Genomic DNA, 24081 nt, shown 5'->3' with positions numbered 1-24081 from the left:
CATTGTGTAAAGTTCCTTTGGTCAACTGTGTTCTGAGCTCAACCTCATGGAAACAAATGACATTTAACGGAACATTCGACCTGAACAGATCCCTGAACAGATTAATGAGGAGAACACATTCATTTACAGGACACTTTATTCATGTATGGACAGTGATTTTATTGACAGTTTGACTTCATAGACACAGAAATAATCACACAATCTAGAATTTAAACTGCCACCTCACAGTAACTGAAATATTAAAGCTGCATATTTATCAACCATTCATCTCACTACTTTACACAGTTCATCTACGGTGGTTAAAAGAAAGGAGCAAAAGAAAAATAGAATGTTAAAATTTCACATTTCTGAAAACATGGGTACAATTTATCTCAATATTTATGATGCCAAAATAATAATTGTCACTATTCTCCAGCCAAAACCAGCCCAAACTCCCATGTGTTCTGTCCAAAACCCCCTTAAACCTGTGCCAGTTCTGTTCCCAGCGTCAGGTTGAGGTGTTTTCATGGTGGGTTTGGGCTCAGTCTCAACAGGATGAGATCTGCTTCCAGGTCCTTTCCTACTTCAGTGAGTTCAGGGGTTGTTTTGCTGTCGTCTAAAGGCTCCATATTTGAACTGTGACAGTGTCTTCTGTTAAAGTCATGACTTTTCTACAGTGAAGTTCTACTCTTCAGAAATGCAAACAAACAGTGCACAGACTCTTTGAAACAGCTGCAGATCTAAATGTAACACAGGAAGTTGTTTGTTTCCAGACAGTCCATGGGCTCCAGAGTGCTGCTGTTGGAGTTTGTGGACAAAGCTCCACACCTCTGCTGCTCAACGGGACACTCAGGAAGGTCTGAGAACAACATGTCCACTCCGTTCACCCACCGCCACTGATCCACCAGGAAACGCAGACCAACCCACACCTGCACACAGAGACACGCCCATGACACCAGAGACACACAGAGTGGACAGAAGGATGTCCACACAGAGACACACTGACACACACTCTGTACACACACCTACAAAACATAAAGTGATACAGTAGAACCTCGCAGTAGTTTCATTAAGTCCATGACTGAGCTTGTTTTGCATTTTATGAATCAACTTTCCCTATTGAAATGAGGTGAAATATAATTAATCCATTCCAGACCTCAAAAAACCACCCCACAAACCAACCCAAAAAACATCCCCAAAACCTCCCTAAACCCACCCCAAATCCAACCCCACAAACCACTCAAAAACTACCCTAAAAATTTGGAGAATCTCCTTCCATTAAAACTTCAGGTAAAACTATTCCCGACATTTTTTCTTGGCTGAGATCGCAATCACGTTTTTTCTCTTGGAATGTTGCGTCAACTAAATGACCCCATGAACTGAGCAAGTGGAGGCTGATCCACTGAGCATGTGCGAACTGTGCTGACTAGTAGCAGTTATTATGACTCTCACTCGTTCTGTGGATTTCCACTTGTATTTCAAAACAAAATACTATATAAGTCCAACTGGTCCAACGGTGGACTAGTTCTGCCAGGTTCTACTGCACATAGAACAGTAACACAGATGGTTCCGTTCCTCACCTTGTCCGTGGTGGCCTCCCTGACCCTGAACCTCATGTAGGCGTGGTCTTCTCCAGGCTGGACACTGACCAACCTGTAGTGGATGTAGGGGTAGTGTGGGTGCATCTAGATGGAGCGACAGTGCTCCAGCGCCTCCTCCCAGGTCTTGTTCTCCTTCACCAGGACCAGGTTGTCCCTGAAGCAGGTGAAAGGATACAGGGATGAGCAGTCTTGGGGGCTCATTTTTCTTGTCTTGGAGGTGATGGTGACGCAGTTGCCGGTGCCAGGCTCGTCATCATCCCAGTCTTCATACTCTGTTTCCCCAAAGCTCCAGCTCCATGTTTCCCCTGCACACAGAGGGTTAACATCCTGCATCAGTAGAACTCTAACATTCAGAAACAGCAGGATGGAACCGTCTGTTTACTGTACACCAGCTAGAAGACACAACTAATGCTGCTTTTCCACTACATGGTAGTGGCTCGGCTCAACTAGACTCGATCCTAGATAGATTTGATCCTATTCTATAATATTTTATCGTATTATATCATGGATTTGAATAATGGTGTGAATGTTAGTCCCACCTCCTGCAGTATGTTTGAGCGTCCGCCCAGGTCATGTGACTTTCTATCATCTGGTAATATCTGTTCACCACTGATCCCAGAACAGAGTCCAGACCAACAAGGAAAAGGAGGAGGACAATGGTGTTTGTCATCATCAGAGTCCTGAACTGCATCAACACAGAGCGTTGGATGTCATTCAATCCAATCCAACAGCATCAACTCTGGATCAGAACAAACATCACAGGACAATGGAGTGAAATCTGAACTCAAACACAATGAAATGATTAACACATTTACTGCATTTGATTGACCATCGACCGATCGGTGGACTCCACCCCCTAAAACAGTCCTTGTCCAATCCTACTTTAGCACCCATTTCTAGGAAGCAGAACCTGCAACAAACAATTAGCAAGATGTTGAAGCGTTGTGCCTAAGGAACTTCTAATTCTGACAGCAGATATCCTGATATCCTGTTTGGAAGGAGGTGTTCTCTTCCACAAGTTCACAAAGCACAAATGTCGGCTGTGGATTCAATATGTGGCAGACCCCACTATCAACATCTAGGAATCATGTTACTCACAGTTAGCATTGTTCGTAATACCTACCATTTAGGAGACTGATCTCATGAAATGGTGTTGTACGTCACATCCGTTCTTATGGTATTTGGTGTGCTTATACGTATGCATTTTCATCCATTTGTGTGTTATTCAACGCCATTTGATCCCCTTTCAATTTACGCCAAGATCTACAATTCACATAACCCTAACCCCTAACTCTAACCCTCAGTTCGTGGTATTTGACGCAGCGTGAACATACATGCAGAAAGCTTATAATGCGTACATATAACACCTCAATTAAAAGCGGCGTGTATGTTTACGCAAGTCATGATATCAGGTTGTCTAATGAGGACGCTACAGTTTTTTTAACTATGACAAACATAATTATGACTGTGCAGCACCCGTAGTCTCTACGATAAGATCTCCGATTGTCCAAACGACCAACGGACCAAGCTGAGGTAGTGAACCGCTGAATGAAAGAGCAGCCGAGTACAGCCGAGTTGCTGAATCGTTCACGAATTGCAGAGTCACTGAATCACTCTGAGTCTATTGAACCACTGAACAAGACTAAATACCCGTACAATAAGGAGACAGAAGATAGACAGACAGACAGACAGACAAATAGATAGATAGATAGATAGATAGATAGATAGATAGATAGATAGATAGATAGATAGATAGATAGATAGATAGATAGATAGATAGATAGATAGATAGATAGAAAGAAAGAAAGAAAGAAAGAAAGAAAGAAAGAAAGAAAACCATCCATCTATCCATTGTTTTCTGCTTATCCGGGGCTGGGTTCCAGGGTGTCTAAGCAGGGATGCCCAGACTTCCCTCTCCTCAGATTCCTCCTCCAGCTCTTTCGGGGGGACCCTGAGGCGTTCCCAGGCCAGCCCACAGACATAGTCTCTCCAGCATGTCCTAGGACTTCACCGAGGCCTCCTCCCTTCAGGACATGCCCGGAACACCTCCCCAGGGAGACATCCAGGAGGCATCCGATCCAGATGCATGAGCCACCTCAGCTGGTCCCTGTGGATGTGGAGGAGCAGCGGCTCTACTCCAAGCTCCTCCCTGGTGACTGAGCTCCTCCCCCTATCCCTAAGGGTGCGCCCACCCACCCTATGGAGGAAACTCATTTCAACTGCTTGTATCCAGGATGTTGTCCTTTTGGTCGTGATCCAAAACTCATGACCACAGGTGAGGGTAGGAACGTAGACTGAGCCTTTCAGCTCAGCTCCTTCTTCACCACGACAGACCGATACAACAACTGCATCACTGCAGACGCTGCACCGATCCGTCTGTCAACCTCATGCTCTATCCTTCCCTCAATCGTGAACAAGACCACAAGATACTTAAACTCCTCAACTTGAGGCAAGGTCTCCCCACTGACCCAGAGAGGGCAGACCACCTTTTTACGGTTGAGAACCATGGCCTCGGATTTGGAGGTGCTGATTCTCATCCCACTTGCTTCACTCTCACCTCTAAACCGCCCCAGTGCACGCTGAAGGTCCAGGTTCGATGAGGCCAACAGGACAACATCATCCGCAAAAATCAGGGAGGAAATCCTGTGGTCCCCAAGCCGGACTCCCTCCACCCCCTGGCTGTGCCTAGAAATTCTGTCCATAACAATTATGAACAGAACCGGTGACAAAGGACAGCCCTGCCGGAGTCCAACATGACCTGGAACAGGTCTAACTTACTGTCAGCAATGCGAACCAGGCTCCTGCTTTGGTCATACAGGGACCGGACTGCCCTTAGCAGAGGGCCCCGGACCCCATACTCCCGGAGAACCCCCCACAACATACCACGAGGGACGCAATCAAACGCCTTCTCCAAATCCACAAAACACATGTGGACTGGTTGGACGAACTCCCATGAACCCTCGAGCACCTGATGGAGGGTGTAGAATTGGTCCAGTGTTCCGCGACCAGGACAAAACCACATTGTTCCTCCTGGATCTGAGATTCGACTATTAGTCAAATCCTCCTCTCCAGTACCCTGGAATAGACTTTCCCCGGGAGGCTGAGGAGTGTGATTCCCCCTGTAGTTCGAGCACACCCTCCGGTTCCCCTTCTTAAAAAGGGGGACCACCACCCCGGTCTGCCAATCCAGAGGCACTGTCCCTGTCCGCCACACAATATTACAGAGACATGTCAACCAAGACTGTCCCTGCACATCCAGTGACTTAAGGTACTCAGGGCAAATCTCATCCACCCCTGTTGCCCTGCCACTGAGAAGCTTGTCAACCGCCTTGGTGACTTCAGCTTGGGTGATGGACAAGTCCACCTCTCAGACCTCAGCCTCTGCTTCCCCCATGGAAGACGTGGCAGTGGGATTGAAGAGATCCTCACAGCATTCCTTCCACCGTCCAACAACATCCCCAGTTAAGGCCAGCAGCTCCCCACTTCCACTATAAACAGTGTTGGTGGTGCACTGCTTTCCCCTCCTGAGGTGCCGGACGGTTTGCCAGAATTTCCTTGAGGCTGACTGATAGTCCTCCTCCATGACCTCACCGAACTCCTCCCAGACCCGAGTTTTTGCCTCCACAACCACTCGGGCCGCAGCGCGCCTGGCCTGCCAGTACCCCTCAGCTGCTTCAGGAGTCCCATGAGCCAGCAAGGCTCAGTAAGACTCCTTTTTCAGCATGACAGTGTCCTTCACTTCCGGTGTCCACCACCAGGTTCGGGGGTTGCCACGACAACATGCTCCGGAGACCATGTGACCACAGCTCTGAGCAGCCGCTTTGACAATGGAGGTGGAGGACATGGTCCACTCAGACTCGATGTCCCTAGCCTCCCCCGGGATCTGGGAGATGCTCTCCCGGAGGTGGGAGTTGAAGATCATGCTGACATCGGGCTCCACCAGACTTTCCCAACAGACCCTCAAAATACTTTTGGGCCTGCTGAGTCTGTCCAGCTTCCTCCTTTGCCAGCAGATCCAACTTACCACCAGGTGATGATCGGTTGACAGCTCTGCCCCTCTCTTCACTCGAGTGTCCAAAACACACAGCCGGAGGTCTGATAACACGACAATGAAGTCGATCATTGACCTCTGCTTTAGGGTGTCCTGGTGCCATGTGCACTTATGGACATCTCAGTGTTCAAATATGGTGTTTGTTATGGACAAACTGTGACTAGCACAGAAGTCCAATAACAGAACACTGCTCGGGTTCAGATCGGGGAGGCTGTTCCTCCCCATCACCCCCCTCCAGGTCTCACTGTCATTGCCCACGTGGGCATTGAAGTCGCCCAGGAGAACAATGGAGTCCCCAGTCACAGCACTGTCCAGCACCCTTCCCAGGGACTCCAAGAAGGCTGGGTACTCTGCACTGCCATTTGGCCCATAGGCCAAAACAACAGTGAGGCACCTGTCCCTGACCCGAAGGTGCAGGGAGGAGACCCTCTTGTTCACCGGGGTGAACTCCAACACATGGCGGCTGAGCTGAGGGGCTATGAGCAAGCCCACACCAGCCCGCCGCCTCTCACCGGGGGCAACTCCAGAGAAGTGAAGAGTCCAGCCCCTCTTGAGAGGTTAGGTACCAGAGCTCGAGCTGTGTGTGGAAGTGAGCCCGACTATATTTAGACGGTATCTCTCAACCTCTGTCACAAGCTCTGGCTCCTTTCCCCCAGCGAAGTGACATTCCACGTCCCAAGAGCCAGACTCTTTGTCCGGGGATTGGGTCATCGAGCCCCCTGCCGTTGACTACCACCCAATCCACATTGTACCCAGCCCCTACGGTTCCGTCGGCGGGTGGTGAGTCCACCGGAGGTTGGGCCTATGTTGCCCCTTCAGGCTGAGCCCGGCTGGGCCCCGTGGGCAAAGGCACCACCAGGCGCTCACATACCAGCTCCAACCCTGGACCTGGCCCCAGGGTGGGGCCCCATACCAGGCGACATCACGGTCCTTGCTTTAATTTTTTCCATAGTGGCTTTGAACTGCTGTTAGTCTGGCCCATCACCCAGGACCTGTTTGCCATAGGAGGCCCTACCAGGGGCATAAAGCCCCCGACAACATAGCTCCTGGGATCACTGGGGCACTCAAACTTCCCCACCACGGTAAGGTGGCAGTTCAAGGGGGAGTATATAGAAAACGTAGATTAAAAGTCTAAATTAGACTAAATACAGTTAACTATTGACTGTAGTACTATGTTTATATACTAGTGTAAAATCTTTATTAAATTTTGTAATTTTCTAATGACATTATTCATAGGTTACCATAAAACATAGACATTAAGGGACAGACCTCTCATAACTTACACCTGTGTTGTAGCGGATTAGGCATATGCTAGGCAATGCAGCGCTGCTGAATTGCTCACCAGTTCACATTAAGTCTCTTTTTTTTCCCGATTCTGAATCGATTTACAACAGATGAACGAATCGAAAGAGTCGAGTTGGTAAAAAGAATCGTACTGATACTGATCATGACAGTAAATCATTAACAGAATTGTTTTGTGATGGTTTTATTTTTGGGGGGATTTTAGTTTAGATCAGTGGCTCTCAACCGTTTTTGAACATATCCCCCTTTACGTCAACATGAGCCCCCCACCCTCCAACCCCCGAAAAAAATGTTGCAATGGGGGGTGGGGGGGGTGCCATAGGTCAATTGCAACAAGTGCAACAATGTACATCATTGCAGAGAAGTGGGTGGGGGTGGGGCAAGGACGTAACATGATATTGATATGTACACAAATTAAGGCCCCTCGTTTTGGTATCACTGCCCCCTGTCTCTCAGCTTTCTTGTTCCAAATGCCACCATTGAGAAACACTGGTTCAGATGAAGATCCAAGATTTAGACCAAGGCCAAAGAGTTTTCCTTATTTGAACCAAAGCCCTTGATTAACCCTAAACATAGGAGTGAGAAAGCCCTGGATCTAGTAAATCCAACATGGACTTCACCTTCCCCCTGATGACTGAGGAAAGATGAAGACCAACTGGATCCGACATATGTAGCAAAACTGAGAAACCAATTGGATTAAATAAATAAACAGATAAATAAAAAGTGTGTATGCACTTCAGTTGTACATGGATATCATCTCTGAGACAAAAGGTTGTTATTTGAATCTGATTCAGAACAACAATATTCAATATTCTATTGAATCCAATCTAAAATGCTAAATGACTAGACATAGTCTAATAGTGGACATTGAAGTCCTTTCCATGTAGTGGTTGAAGTCCTTACCTGTTGGTGCTGATGGTTGTGTGATGAATGCAGCATCTGCTCTGAGTCTGGTTGAAGTCATTTGACTAGCAGACACTCTAAAGACAACTATGAGCTGCACCTCCACCACACATTTACCTGTTGACAAATTAGCGACACATTTAGGGTGTATTCACACCTGCCTTTTTTGGTCTGTTTAAAACAAACCAGAGTTCATTTGCTCCCTTGGTTCGGACCTTTTGGACTGGTGTGAATAAAAACCACCGTACTCTGTTCTGGACCAAACAAGCGAACCCAGACCCAGCTGAAGAGGTGGTCTGGGTGCGGTTCGTTTGAGGTGTGAAAACAGCCCAGACCTGATCCAACACAGTTGGGGTTTTTTACTATTGTGTAAATGGTGCATTATTAGTTCATATTCACACTGTAGAAAGGCAGAGGTCAAAACCAGTATCATTTTGGTTCATGCTCCCGGTAATTGTGCTTCAGTGTGGGTATGAGTTGGATTCAGCGCTTATGCAAAACTGTAACATGTGGACATTTCATTTTCAGAACTCCAGTTAGACTTGTTGGTTGTGCTTGAAAAGAAAAATAATGAACGACTTCATCAGCCCCAGCAAACTTTACCTGCGTTAAGGAATTCTGTCCTTGGCTAAACTGAACGGTGATATAGGATAGATAGACATAGGTCAGCAGTATGGAGCACTAATGCTTTTGGAGAACAGTCTTTTGATATACTAGCAGAATTCACACTTCAGACCTGTTACATCTTGCGTGAATAAGACCAACAGTCACAACATGATGTGCACATAAGCGCTGTCCTCTGTAGATTGTCTGTCTGTGTCTTCATCATTGAGAAATAAATTCTACAATATTGTAAACCTGACGTTGCATCAAATGCTCTTGCCACTCAAACATTTGTGCAAACGTCTGCATCTGTAAAAACCATATCGCTATGACGATAACAAAAACAGCATGGAAAATTTCAATGATTCTTTCCTTTGACTTTGGACTGAGCGCTTTAGTCGACACCGCTCATTTCTGTCCAATGGCTGAACGACCTCAGCACACCTGGTTCTGTTTACAGATTTTGGTCCATTTACAAAAATGTACAATGTGAAAGCGAACTGCACCAAAATTCAAAATAATAATAATTTGGTCCAGCCCAAAGCAAGTGGACTATCGGACTCTCCTGGTGTGAATACACCCTTACACACCACAGACACAGACATGGGAACCACAGACGGTAGATGAACCAGGGAGGTGCGAGTGGTGGTGGTGGGGGGGGTCTTCACACACCCCTGTTTCCTGGATGCTGCCTGGGGGGAGGAGGGTTGGTCCATTGGCTGGTCCATTGGTTGGGTCTTGACTGGCTGCTTTGCTTGGGGGGGCTGCCGGCCCTAGGGTAGTCTGTTTCCTTTTTTTTTTTTCTCTCTTTCCTTTTGAATGCAAATAGATAGTGGGGAAGAGATGGGCGTGTGCGCATGAGGAGTGTGGTCGGGGGGGGGCTGGGGAGGGGGGCTGGGCTGTGGTGGGGCAGGTAAAGGTGTGTGTGTGTGTGTGTGTGTGTGTGTTTGGGCACTGGGGGGGTGTGGCGGTTGCTGGTGGGGGCGTGGGCCATTTTGGGTTCCAGTTGGTGCTGGGGCTGTGTTCAGCTGCCATACTTTGGGGGGACTCAGGGTGGTGTTGCTCACTGCCTGAGGGGGTGGCAACGCTCCAGGTTTGCATATTCGGTTTGCAGTGTTCAGCCTCTGGGGGGTGGGTGGGGGGTGCCCTGGGGGCCTTTTCTTCTTCCGCTGGGTGCGGTGGGGTCGGGGGTTTGGGTGTGTCTTGGGTCTTTTGGGCTGCTGGGGTGGGGGGTAGTTGGGGATGGCCGGCTTGTCTGCGTGGAAGAGAGCAACATCCTTCTTCCATCCTAAGTGCACTGGTGCCTCTGCCAGCATTGCACTTTTTTTTTGGTGGGGGGAGGCTTGGCTGGGTTGTTTCAGTGGGTGTGTGGGTGTTCTTTAGGTGTTTGGAGCGTGTCTTGGAGGGGCCGTCGTGGTGATGGCGGCTGGGGTGATTGTGGTCGCAGGGGTTGTGGTGTGGAGTTCTCATATTGTCACATCTCTAATAGACGTACAGGTGTGTGTAGGTGTGTGTGGTGGGGGGGAGTTGGCTGTGTGTGGGTGTGTGTGCATATGTGGGTGTGTTTTACATGTAAGAGTGTGTGTGTAAGTGTACATGTGGGGGGGGGGGGGTTATGTGGGCAAAGATGGAGGTGTTTCTGCATGTTGGTGTGTGTGTTGGGGGGCAGGTGGTGAGTGTGTCTGGGTTTCTGTAAGTGTGTGTGCACATGCTTATGTGGATGTGTGTGTTGGAGGGGGGGGACAGGAGGGGGGAGTGGGGTTTGAGTTGGGGTTGGGGGGGCTTGGCCGGGGCAGCAGGATGTGCACTGGACCACGGTGGGTGGCGATCTGGGGTGGCCTGGTCTCCTGGTGTGGTGGGTGGCCCCTGGGTGGCTGGGCCCCAGCAGGGGGCAGCTTGCGTCCCTGGCCCCCTGGGGCCTGTGCTCAGCTGCTGTGGGGCCTCTGGCTAAGGCTTCCTTTCACCATGTTCAGGAAGGGCGCACAGTTGCCCCTTGGGGGGGGTTAGATCCCCTTCTCTGTGTTGTCTGCTGGTTGGCCAGGCCTTGGGGCCCTCTTTGTCGGCCCCTGGTCCTTGGGGGGGGTGCAGTTGTTACTGGTATTATTTGTGCTGTCATTGTTTATGACATTCTGTTCATGTTTTCTTTTCTTATACTCCTCATTTAATAAGTTTTATTTATTGTATTTCTTTGTAATTTTTTCCTTTTTTTCTGTCCAGTTTTACTCAGTTCTGGTTCTAGTAATTGTTTCCATTATAATTATCATCATGGTTGTTACTGTTTGTACTGTTGATATTTTCTTGTGAGGGTCTTCACCACCTTCCTCTTTCTTTGGATTCATACCCTAGATCAGGGGTCTCAAACATGCGTCCTGGGGCCCAAATGCATCCCACCAAAGGTTCCAATGCGGCCCCTGGGATGAATTTGCAAAGTGCAAAAATTCCACAGTCAAGGCTGTGGAACTCATTTTAGTTCAGGTTCCACATACAGATCAATTTGATCTGAAGTAAAATAATAGCATAATAACCTACAAAAAATAACGACTCTGTATGTTCTTCTTGGTAGATGTGAAAAAAATATTACATTATGCCTATAAATAATGACAACTTCAAATTTTTGTAATGGTTTTACTGCAGAAAATATTTACATTTACAAACTATCTTGCAGGGCCGTGCAGAAAGCTATAAAGGGGCAGGGGCTCAAACTTCCAAAAGGGCACATGAAAATGAATAACCACCAATTACAAAGTTCGCATTTAGCAACAAGCAACATTATTAATTCACAGCAAGTTAAAGATTGACCAAATGGTCCAGATCAATGTCCTCAATACTGGGTGTGTCCTCCCTGAGCCCTAACACAGGCTGTGCACCTTCTGCACATACTCTGGATTCACCTCCTGAGCCTGTCTTGGGGGATGTTGTCCCACTCTTCCTGAAGGGCCTGTATGAGCATCTGGCGGTTGCCAAGTGCTTGGACGCCTAGCATACATGGATCTACCAACAATATCCCACAGATGTTCAATGGGATTGAGATCTTTGACTTGCTGTGGATTAATAATGTTGCTTGTTGCTAAATGTGAACTTTGTTGAACTACCCTTTGTCATATTTTACATTATCCTCTGGATACTCATCCACTGTTTTGTTGTTTGTTGTATTTTGTTTGTTAATTAAATGTTTTTTAAGAACAAGAAAGTTTTCATGTTTCATATTTAATAAAATGGTGTGAAATGGCATCAAATAGAATATGTGATAAGTTTCTTTTGATGTTCAGTTTCTATATAAGTGGAAATAAAGATGCAATGTGTAAAAGTTTTTGTATGTTAATACCCTGCAAAAATCTAACTCTTACCAGGTGTATTTTTCTCATTTCTAGTCCAAATATCTCATCACACTTAAAATAAGACAAAATCACCTAAAGAGTAACTTTTCAGTGAGATATAAGAACTTGGTTTTAGACAATAGATCTGGAAAATCTTATTTCAAGAAATCTTAGTAAGATAATTTTCACTTGTTCCATTAGCAGATTTTTTTTTGCTTAATTCAAGATTTTTTTTTTGCTCAATTCACCAAAAAAATCTGCCAATGGAACAAGTGAAAATTATCTTGGTAAGATTTTCTAGATCTGCTGTCTAAAAATAAGTTCTTTTATCTCCCTTACAAGTTACTCTGTAGGTGATTATGTCTTATTTTAAGTGTGATGAGATATTTTGACTAGTAAATGAAAATAATACACTTGGTAAGATTTGGATTTTTGCAGTGTAAGTCCAAGACAAATTCTTAAAAACAGATGTTAAATTATGTATAAAAGCATGACAGTGAATGTTAAGAACTAGAAATAGCTTCATTTTACATCTGGTTTTACACCTACTTTTACAGTGAAACATTGAATATTTAGTTTCTTTTCATTATAGGACATATTTGTGATGATATTTAGGTCCACAGTTAAGAAATAACCATGTAGAGGAAGTGTTAACCCAAGCCAACCCATTTAACATTACAGGATAATAATAAAGTTTATATTGTAGTATTTATAGTTGTATCATTTAATATTGACCAGGTTGATGGGAATATTTGTGGAGGTTTGTGGTTATTTCAAATAAGATTCACTCAAGATGTTTGAGGCAAACACGGATGTTACGATAATCGATCCAGCAGTTTCTGAAACAAAACCAGAAATGTCAAAGTGTTGGCACTGATGAAAGAGTCGGGGGATTTTACATAAGTTTTATGACTCTTGTACACCAAAAGGGACATATTTAGGTATTGGATGAGAAGAAGACTTTGATGTGTTTTCTCTTTATGTAATTTTATTTCAGTTTAGCAGAATTTAATTACTTCAGCACATTTTAACCCGTTAAGACCCAGTGGTACTTTTATGGCAGCTTCTAAAAAAATTTTTTCTCTCTTTTTAACGTTTCTCATGTGATTTATCACCATTTATTATAATAAAAACGTCTGTGTTTTGCATTTTTCAGTGTAAATCACTTCCTTTACCCTATATTTAATTTACTGATCATGTAGGTGTTCATTAAACCTCAGAGTAAACTTAAAGGTATTATGCAAAAACAGAGAAAACTGAAGAAAAAGTGGCTGTTTCAGCAAGTGAGGACTATTACCATGTGTTACAGTTTTGCGGCTAAAACTCAACAGTTTATGGAAATAAAACAGAAGCAGATGTGTGAGTGCTTCAGCAGGACTCAGACTCAGGTGGGCACCCAGCTGTTAGAGTGTGCTAGTCTGTGAGCTAATGCCATGACGTGACGATGATATTGAATTATTTACTCACTTACGATTGGGTTTTGGCCCCAAAACTATAGTTGTTGAAGAACAGGACCAGGACCAAAGGAGACAAGTGAATGTTTTGGGCAGATAGTGGGGTGGACTCTCATGTACCTTGAATCGCGGCGCTTCCCTCCTCCTCATTCATTCTCCAGACGGGACATGTGCGCGCAAGTGTGTGTGTGTGTGTGTGTGCGTGCGTGTGCGCGTGTTGCAAGCACAGTTGCACAGGAGGAAGGGGCGGGGCGTGACAGAGATGAAAGGGCACCATGACCAGGTCCAGTGACAGCCAGATTAAACCACTCTTAACATTTATTATCATTGATCACATTTTTAGTCACGAAAATTTTAGTCATGCAGTTTTTTGCGCAAAAAAAAAAAAAAAAAACACGAGTAAAAAGGGCACTTGTTGGCAGAGGATCAAAGTGGCAGGGGCTCAAGCCCCCCCGGCCCCTGCTTTGTACGTGCCAGCTATCTTGTAACAATAAAATGTGAATAACCTGAACAAATATGAACAACCTGAAATGTCTAAAGAAAATTCAGCCCAATTTGAACTATTTTCTGCCTGTTCCTCAGTGTTTAGTTTCTTTGTAGATCTGATCCATACCGCACATGTAGAAATGAGATGTTGAGGCAGAATATTGTTAAAATTGCACTTATTTTTCTTAAGAAATTTCAGCATTTTCAGGTTATTCATATCTTTTTTGTTTGGATAGTTTATAAAAGTAAGTATTTTCATAATTTAATGAGGGTTTTTTTGCACCAAAACAGACAAGAATTTAGAGTTGTCATTATTTATAGGTTACTATGTTATTATTTTACTGGTCCGGACCACTTCATATTAAATCGAGCTGAATGTGGAACCTGAACGAACATGAGTTTGAGAGCCCAGACCTAGATACACTTCAACCTAAAGGCCTCAATCCATGCGTTTGCATGACTACTTTTATTCCTGGTTTAAACTGATTAAAGGTTAGATCCTATTTCAGATGCCCATGTAAACACCTTATTCCAGTTGAAAAAGAAAAGTTCGGATTAAATTTAAACCCGATTAAAGTCCCTAGTTTAATCCACTTTTGAATCCGGTCTAAATTCTTCCTGGGACATGTAAACCCTTTATTCCGTTTGGACTTTATTCCTTCCATTCTGCACATGCTCGTTGTCTTGTCCTGTCGCGATCACGCACACATTCTGCGCTGGCGTAACAATATGCACTGCAGTCTAGTCAACCCAAACCGTTCCAGTGGGCTATTCTGATGGGATCTACCAGCCTGGAAAACCCTGAAGGAAGAGTTCACCACTTGTTTTTTTTATTAATTCATTTGTCATGCACTAATGAGTTCAATAAGTGGGCAAATCAGTTTGCACTGCAGTGCACCGATTGCCTTGCTCTCGCAGCCCTTCTGTTAGCCTAGCTTAGCCTAGTTTAGCATAATCACTTCATTCCTCTGGTCAGACGTAGTCAGGCTTTTATAGGTGATTTGTAGTATTTTATGAGTGATTTTGTGAAATTCAGTTCTCCCTAATCATTACTTTAGTCCGGTGGGGTCAGTATGATCACAAATTGAGGCTCAAATCGTGGCCATGTGACTTACTGCAGTAATAAAATCTTGAGGAATAAAAACTAATGCAAAGCTAAAACGGTAAAGCAAAGCTAATTTAGCGCATGCATCCCTTCCAACAAAAAGATTTTTCAACTTCTGTCAACACAACAGTCCCAAGATTGTATGAGTGCAGTAAGTCGCGGATCTAAAGAAATAATTAGGGAGAATCGGATTTTACAAAATTACTGACAAAAGGCTACAAATCACCTTTAAAAAACTGGCTACGTGTGACCATGGAAATGCAGTGACTATGCTAAGCTAAGCTAACAGAAGGACTGCGAGAACCGAATAAACGTTTCACATGTAAACCGTTATTTGGGTTTAACATTTCCATGTAAACAGAAGAGAAAGTACTTTAGTTCTGGATTAATTTTCCTCTGGAAAAATAAATTGGATTTAAAAAACATCATGTAACTGTACGCAATGAAGAATCTGATCTCAGACCGTTTCTATAGACTCTTCACATTTCCTCATATGTCTTCAAAATCACTCTTCACATAGACCACTTCACTAATGGTGTATGCAGTATATATATCTCTACTCCAACACTGTAGTTTAGATGTCTATCTGGATGTATCTGTTTTTGTAAATCTGTTTTTGTAAATTTGTAAATAAGAAAACTGTGCACACATGCTGTGGTGTCTGTCACCACATTCAGATGGGCAGCATAATTACATGGACTTGTATGAATACAAAGAAACTCGATTAATACCTGTTTACACATGTATGAGAGTAAAGCAGTTGGATCACTAAAATTATTTGTACTTGTGGACATCTGAAACATTTGACTATTGACTATTTATGATTGATTATATGTCTGAAAAGTTTAAAAGTCGTTTTTTCTGCTTTTCTAAGATGACGTATAATGCAGGTCACATGTTATTGTGATTAGACACTCTATATAAAACACCTGTGTAATCCTATCTGTCCTCAGTCTGATGAAGGACCTCGGCCCCAAACGTCACATGGTTTAATAAAATGTTTTGGGAGCTCACAGGTTGTGCGGACCTTCCTTTTTTTTTTCTTTTTTTTTCATCATTTTTTCAGGATCCTGCACACCTCTTATTCTTTGGATGGGCATGTCAATCCCCTCTCTTCATAATTTATATTTTGCTCATTTCTGAGGGGAATGGAAACCCAGATAGTGACCCAGTCTGTTCAGATCCAATCAGAACCTCGTCACCAGTGAATCCATCTGCTGATCTGGTTTGAGGTGCTCAGATAAATCCAGGGCGTGTCACAGAAAAAACACCTCTGATGGGGTTTGAACGTCGGTACAGGACATTTGTCAGTGAAATGAGCTGAATATCAAACAAAGTCAGAGCTGTTGAAGTTTACTTTAACAGGATTCAACTCCCGGGTCCATGAACAAACAGCACTCATATGAGAGTTTACACACAAAGATTTAAGGCGCAGTCATTTATGACCTCAGAGGAGGTTCTGTTTTCATGTGGGTGGGTCGTTGGGCAGGTCGGTGGATGGGTCAGTGGGAGGGTCTATCGATGGGTGGGTTGGTGGGTGGGTCGGTCAGTGGGCGGGTTGGTTGGTGGATCAGTCGGTGGGTCAGTCAGTGGGTGGGTCGGTCGATGGGTCAGTGGGTCAATCGGTGGGTGGCTGGGTGGGCGGAAATGACTGTAGTCCGTAAAGGAAATGACTCTGTAGTCTGATAAAGGAAATGACTGTGTAGGGGCAGCCATGGCTCAGATGGTAGAGCGGGTCATCCAATAACCAAAGGGTTGGCGGTTCGAATCCTGTTTAGTCCATGTGCTGTTGTGTCCTTGGGCAAGACACTTCACCCTCCTTGCCTCCAGTGCTGCTACTCACACTGGTGTATGAATGTGAATGAATGTTTGGTGGTTGTGGGAGGGGCCGTAGGTGTGACTTGGCAGCCACGCTTCTGTCAGTCTGCCCCAGGACAGCTGTGGATACAAATGTAGTTTACCACCACCTAAGGGAGAATGTGAGAGCGAATGAATAATGGATCCTCTGTACATGCTTTGAGTATGCGTTCATAGAAAATTGCTATATAAATCTAATCCATTATTATTATTATTAGTCTGCAAAGGAAATGACTCTGGAGTCTGTAAAGGAAATGACTAGGGATGCACCTATACCGATACGAGTATCGGCATCGGCTCCAATACTCAGTGTGTGTACTCGTACTCGTAAAAGATATCTGATACAAATGCACCGATACCACTTACGGCCGTGTGACTTTCCTAGTTCGGTGCAGCAGGTACGTGGCGGTGGAATAGTGTGTGGGGAGTGTGAAGAGTGTGGAGATTTTTCAAAATAAATGACGGTGATAAAAGTAACGCTGACTGCAAGTAACATTAAAGACACAGACAGATATGGACGCAGCGTTCTGTCTGTCCCCTGCGTACATTCCATCTTTTTTCCAGGTGCTTGCAGATGCGTACACAGAACGAGAATACCAGCGGGAGTACGGAGCGGTGCGGACCGCCGCCAACAGACGTGAAAACAAAAGTTATGGCTCATTTCTCTTTTCTCTTCCTGCTGAAGCTAAGCTTTTAAACCTTACCAGTGAAAACGCTGCAATATTAGTATCACATTAGTGTTGCTTCTGTTGCCTCCATGTTTGTTATTACTGACTTTCTTCTTCTTCTCAGAAAACTTTACTCTTCTTCGTGGTATTTGTCCAGTACGGTTAATTCAGAGCGGCGCCCCCTGGTGGATTAATTGAGAAACACTCATGCCAACACATTAAATGTCAGTAGCAGCACTTTGTTCCAGTCAGACTAATGACGACAATAAAGCACATTTAAAAAAGGAACTAACAACTGGAATGGGGTTATTAAGTACTCGTATCGGTACTCGTTATCAGCAAGTACTCAAATGTAAGTACTCGTACTTGATCTGGAAAAAAGTGGTATCGGTGCATCCCTAGAAATGACTCTGGAGTCTGCAAAGGAAATGACTTTGTAGTCTGATAAATGAAATGACTCTGGAGTCTGATAAAGGAAATGACTCTGGAGTCTGCAACGGAAATGACTCTGGAGTCTGCAACAGAAATGACTCTGTAGTCTGTAAAGGAAATGACTCTGGAGTCTGTAAAGGAAATGACTCTGGAGTCTGTAAAGGAAATGACTCTATAGTCTGCAAAGGAAATAACTCAGCAGTCTGCAAAGGAAATGACTCTGGAGTCTGTAAAGGAAATGACTCTATAGTCTGCAAAGGAAATGACTCTGCAGTCTGCAAAGGAAATGACTCTGCAGTCTGCAAAGGAAATGACTCTGCAGTCTGTAAAGGAAATGACTGCAGTCTGTAAAGGAAATGACTGCAGTCTGTAAAGGGAATGACTCTGGAGTCTGTAAAGGGAATGACTCTGGAGTCAGGCAAGGCTGCTGACCCAACACCACACAATCCAGCTGAGTTCACTGTGGTCCTCAGAAGTGGGTTCATGTCCTCTGTGGTCCTCTGCTGCCACCTGCTGGACAGACTCAGCTCCTACAGGACACACACACACACACACACACAAACAGTGGACTGTTTTGGACATAACACACACCTGTAGTGACTGTGGGTTTAAAACCATAACAACAAACAGCACTGAGTCCAAATACACTCCAATAAATGGCTGTAATCAACTGAGAGAAGGTCACATGGAGACATATATATATATATATATATATATATATATATATATATATATATATATATATATATATATATATATATATATATATATATACATACACACACACACACACACACACACACACACACACATATAAAAGAAAGAAAGAAAGATCAACCCGGGGATTCTGATCCAGGTTATCCAGGTGGTTCAGATCCATGCCATCTAGGTGGTTCTGGTCCAAGTTACCCAGGTGGTTCCAGTCCATGTCATCCAGGTGATTCTGATCCAGGTCATCCAGGTGGTTCTGGTCCATGTCATCCAGGTGATTCTGATCCAGGTCATCCAGGTGGTTCTGGTCCAGGTCATCCAGGTGGTTCTGATCCAGGTCATCCAGGTGGTTCTGATCCAGGTTATCCAGGCGGTTCTGGTCCAGGTCATCCAGGCTGGTCTTCAGCTCCATGAGGACCACCAGGGCGGTGCTCCCCCCTCCCTCCGTCCTCAGTGGCCCCCCCCGCAGGAGCACTCTCCACTGTCTGCCGGGGGGGGGCGACCCAGGCCAACCTCGGCCTGGCCAACACCAGATGTAGGGCAGTGTGCGCTGCAGGGGCTGGGGGGGATGTGAGCGTTTGGAGGCTGGGTGGGGGGTGAGCGTTTGGAAGGAAGGCTGCAGCGTACCAGGGCAGATCCTTTTTTTTTTTTTTTTTTTTTTTTATGAGGGCAGATCCAATGAACACTGAATGAGTTCACCATGGAGGACAGGGCCTGAGGCCACAGTCAGCACTGATGTCACACTGCATCAGCACACACAGAACACAGGCAGCCTGACAGGACACACTGAGGGAATAAGGACGCACTGAGGGAAGAGGACCCACCACAACAAGGCAACGACTAACATTAGACAGAATAGAATAGAATAGAATAGAATAGAATAGAATAGAATAGAATAGAATAGAATAGAATAGAATGTCTTTCTTGGTGCAGTCTAATCTGTGTGTCATATATTAAATCCACTGTAAACGTATAAGCAGAAGGAGCTACAGTAAATACACTTGTCATGTCCTTTATTTTTTCGCTGCCTGTCAATCACCTGCCCTGTCAATCACTTGCTCATGTGACTTCTTGAACGTCCACTCCGTCTGTGGAGCTGCACCGCGGCAGGAGCAGGGTCAGGGAATCTGAAGGGAGTCCAGAGCTGACGCCAGCCTGGACTGAAGAGAACCACTGAGCACATACACCAACACACACACATATACACACAAATATATACACACACTGAGAACCACTGAGCACATACACCAACACACACACACATATACTCACAATTATATACACACATATATACACACACTGAGAACCACTGAGCACATACACCACACACACACACAATTATATACACACATATATACACACACTGAGAACCACTGAGCACATCCACCACACACGTACACACATATACACACATAGACAGATATACAGACACACACATATACACACACAAATATATACACACACTGAGAACCACTGAGTACATCCACCAACACACACATACACACACACACAGAAATATATATACAAACGCATACACACATATATATACACACACAGAAACATACATACACATACATACACACACACACACATATATACACACAGAAAGAAACACACACACACACATACACACACACACTCTCTCTCTCTCTCTCTCTCTCTCTCTCTCTCTCTCTCTCTCTCTCTCTCTCTGTCTCAGCCACCCCCCCTTCCTCTCCCTCTCCCTCTCCCTCTCCCTCTCCCTCTCTCTGTCTCTCGCCCTTCTCATCACAGCTGATTGCACTGCTGTGTTCTTAATGAACTGTTCTCCCACTCTTCTCTTCAGCAGGGACAGAAATAGAAACCTCAGAGTGGCTTTAGAACAGCCTTAAACACAAACGACAGCCTCTCTCTCTCTGTCTCTCTCTCCCTCTCTCTCTTTAGAAAAGCCCCAAACACAAACGTCAGTCTTTGTGCTCCATCAGTGAACCGGACAACACACACGCACGACTATCAGTCCACATCCACAAGTACAAGAACCTCCAAACATTAGATCTGAACCTCCAAACATCAGATCTGAACCTCCAAACATGAGATCTGAACCTCCAAACATGAGATCTGAACCTCCACACATCAGATCTGAACCTCCAAACATCAGATCTGAACCTCCAAACATCAGATCTGAACCTCCACATGATCAGCTGTTCGATCCTTAACCACCGACTGTTCCACTGTATGTTTACACTGGTACAGTTGTACATTTTTACACTACATTTACATTTGTTACTCTGCCCTTTCATACAGTCTGTCTCTAATTAACACATATGTAGATTGCACACATCCTTTAATCCGATATTTTCTAATATACACTGTAAAAAAAAAAAAAAAAAACGTTTAAAAAAAATCATATTATTTCGGCAGCAGGGGTGCCGAAAAAATACTGTTAAACTAGAAGCACTCGGAGAGCACAGACCTCCACCAAGGCTGATCAGTGGCCCCCCCGTGGGCCCCCCCACCCCCGATCACCACCAAAATTTAATCATTTCTTCCTTATCCCATTTCCAACAAACCCTGAAAATTTCATCCAAATCTGTCCATAACTTTTTGAGTTATGTTGCACACTAACGGACAGACAAACAAACAAACAAACAAACAAACAGACAAACAAACAAACCCTGGCAAAAACATAACCTCCTTGGCGGAGGTAATAACGGAAAATAACCATCTCATAAAAATACGGTAATTTTCCATAATTAAAATACAGTTTTTTGCCCTAAGTTTACATGAGATTTTGCCTTTTTTTTTTTTTTACTTTTTAATGTTTAATAAAGAATATTTACATGTATTAAAACAATCAAATTACACACATAGATAGATAGATAGATAGATAGATAGATAGATAGATAGATAGATAGATAGATAGATAGATAGATAGATAGATAGATAGATAGATAGATAGATAGATAGATAGATAGATAGATAATTTTCAATGAGACCAAGTTGTACAATCCACTAATAAAAACTGTATTTGGACAGTTTATCAGTGCTTATACATATTATACATTCATAAAAATACATTTATTCAACATTGTTGTGAAACCTCCCGTAATTACACAAGATATTTGTCAATTAACAAACAAGTCTAGTTAAACTTACAGAACAAATACTTCTTTTATGGTTAATTGTCAGTAATTTTATCTGGTTTTAATATTGTTACGCCCCGGCCTAGGGGTTCACCAGGGCGAACATAATGTGCTCAATTTTGACCCCTCCCAGCTCCCAAGCACACACGTCAGTCAAAAAAACTAAAGTTTACAATGTTTATTACAATTATTTTTCTCTAAACAACTAAGGAAGGGTTAGGGGAGGGAGCGGCTAAAACAACAAACAAAATATCTTCTTTACAGTTTAAACTAAATTACCTACTCAAAATAAATGCACGAAATAAAATACAGCAAACTTGCCTAAACTTCCTAACCAAAAACAGGAGAAAAAGTGAAACAAAAAAGAGCCGACCTCCCCTACCAGAAAAGGGTTCGATTTACAAAAACTATTCACAACTATATACAATCGAATTTTGCAGGAGCACGAAGACTGATGGTCACACACACGAACACAGGGTTGAAAGCTGGCAGGAGGCAAGAGAGAGCGAGGACGGAAGCTCCAGGGCCATTTTTAAAGGGCCGGGCAATCATGCTCCACCAATCAGCAACCTGCAAACAAACAGACACAAAAGGGCACAGCACACCTACAGGACGGGGGAGAACACACACACTAAACAGAAAACACATACCTATTCATATAAATAGACAAATTATGACCCAGGGTCATAACAATATTTTTTACAGTATTAAACTTGAAATTGACAGTTTAATCTCATAAATAGAAAATAAATATTTGTGAAACTATGATACATTTGCAAATGTATTTTAAGTGTATTTTTCTGTAAAAAACAAAATCTTTTAAAAAAATGGAAATTTTATGGTTATTCAGTTACAGTTTTTCTGTGTTATTTTACATTAGACATGTAAAATCACAGTCTGTTTTTGCCATTTCATTGATATTTTCCTGTATCTTAAAAATACAGGAAAATTCTATAAAATAAACAGTGAAAATTCTGTTAAATTACAGATTTTTACAGTGTATGTCTGTATCTGATTGTGTTATTTAGATGTAAGTGCACTGACACTGGTACACAACACCTGGAGTATTGGTACACAACTGGGACAATAAAGCCTATTTTATTTTATTTTATTTTATTATGTTTCTATTCTATTTCTATTCTATTCCATTTTATTTTATTCTGTTTCTATTCTATTCTATTCTATTCTATTTTATTATGTTTCTATTCTATTCTATTTCTATTCTATTCCATTTTATTTTATTGTTTCTATTCTATTCTATTCTAGATGACCTGACCCTCAGGCAGGTTCAACTCCACCCAGGTGGACCAGAGCAGATGTTCTTTTTTTTTCTTAAGTGTTAAACAGCCTTTAGCAAGGTTTTAATGTGTGTGTGTGTGTCTTTTTATTTCTAACAAGAAATATGCAGGAAATATGTGCACGATATTGAAACACACACAAAGCACTTAAACTGAACTGAATATGTTCAGTAGGTAAAGGTCCAAATACAGACTGACTGTCAGAAATAAGCAACAACATACAAGACTGTAACAGTAGGATATGAAACCATAGGAAGATAATTTTTCATTTTTCATTTTATCAATGAGCCCCGGTTCAAAGTCTGGACTTTTACAGACTAACTGAAATACAAACACCTGAAAGAGGAACTAGGTCAGATTAATAAATGAATTACACATCTGGGGAGTACTAGTGTTGGTTAACTGTCTCTGTAGTACTAGTGATAGTTAACTGGACAGAGTGGGTCTGAGGGAGCTGATATACAGTGCATAGACAGATGCTGTTGTTCTTGTCGGTCTGGTTCAGATTCCTGGTTCTGTTGTTCTTGTCGGTCTGGTTCAGATTCCTGGTTCTGTTGTTCTTGTCGGTCTGGTTCAGATTCCTGGTTCTGTTGTTCTTGTCGGTCTGGTTCAGATTCCTGGTTCTGTTGTTCTTGTTGGTCTGGTTCAGATTCCTAATTCTGATTCCTGGTTCTATTGTTCTTGTCGGTCTGGTTCAGATTCCTGGTTCTGTTGTTCTTGTTGGTCTGGTTCAGATTCCTGGTTCTGATTCCTGGTTCTATTGTTCTTGTCGGTCTGGTTCAGATTCCTGGTTCTGTTGTTCTTGTTGGTCTGGTTCAGATTCCTGGTTCTGATTCCTGGTTCTATTGTTCTTGTCAGTCTGGTTCAGATTCCTAGTTCTGATTCCTGGTTCTATTGTTCTTGTCGGTCTGGTTCAGATTCCGGGTTATATTGTTCTTGTCGGTCTGGTTCAGATTCCTGATTCTGTTGTTCTTGTCGGTCTGGTTCAGATTCCTGGTTCTATTGTTCTTGTCGGTCTGGTTCAGATTCCTGGTTCTGTTGTTCTTGTCGGTCTGGTTCAGATTCCTGGTTCTGTTGTTCTTGTTGGTCTGGTTCTGATTCCTGGTTCTGTTGTTCTTGTCGGTCTGGTTCAGATTCCTGGTTCTGTTGTTCTTGTTGGTCTGGTTCTGATTCCTGGTTCTATTGTTCTTGT

General features: G+C 43.6%; 1 protein-coding gene across 1 annotated transcript; it reads right to left on the bottom strand.

Annotated features, from left to right (window-relative positions):
- Positions 1-391: 391 nt before the first annotated feature.
- Positions 392-1822, bottom strand: LOC115417019 (dromaiocalcin-1-like). The gene is made up of 2 exons (XM_030130944.1): positions 1560-1822; positions 392-908 (listed from the first exon to the last, which is right to left on the bottom strand). Exons 1-2 carry the CDS (start codon positions 1662-1664, stop codon positions 720-722), a joined length of 294 nt encoding a protein of 97 aa, XP_029986804.1. The 5' UTR covers positions 1665-1822; the 3' UTR covers positions 392-719.
- Between the last annotated feature and the right edge of the window lie 22259 nt (positions 1823-24081).

Source organism: Sphaeramia orbicularis, chromosome 3 (genome assembly GCF_902148855.1).
Source record: "Sphaeramia orbicularis chromosome 3, fSphaOr1.1, whole genome shotgun sequence".
Taxonomy (NCBI): domain Eukaryota; kingdom Metazoa; phylum Chordata; class Actinopteri; order Kurtiformes; family Apogonidae; genus Sphaeramia; species Sphaeramia orbicularis.
The sequence above is the reverse complement of the archived record's forward strand: the minus strand, read 5'-3'. Positions and strand labels throughout refer to the sequence as shown.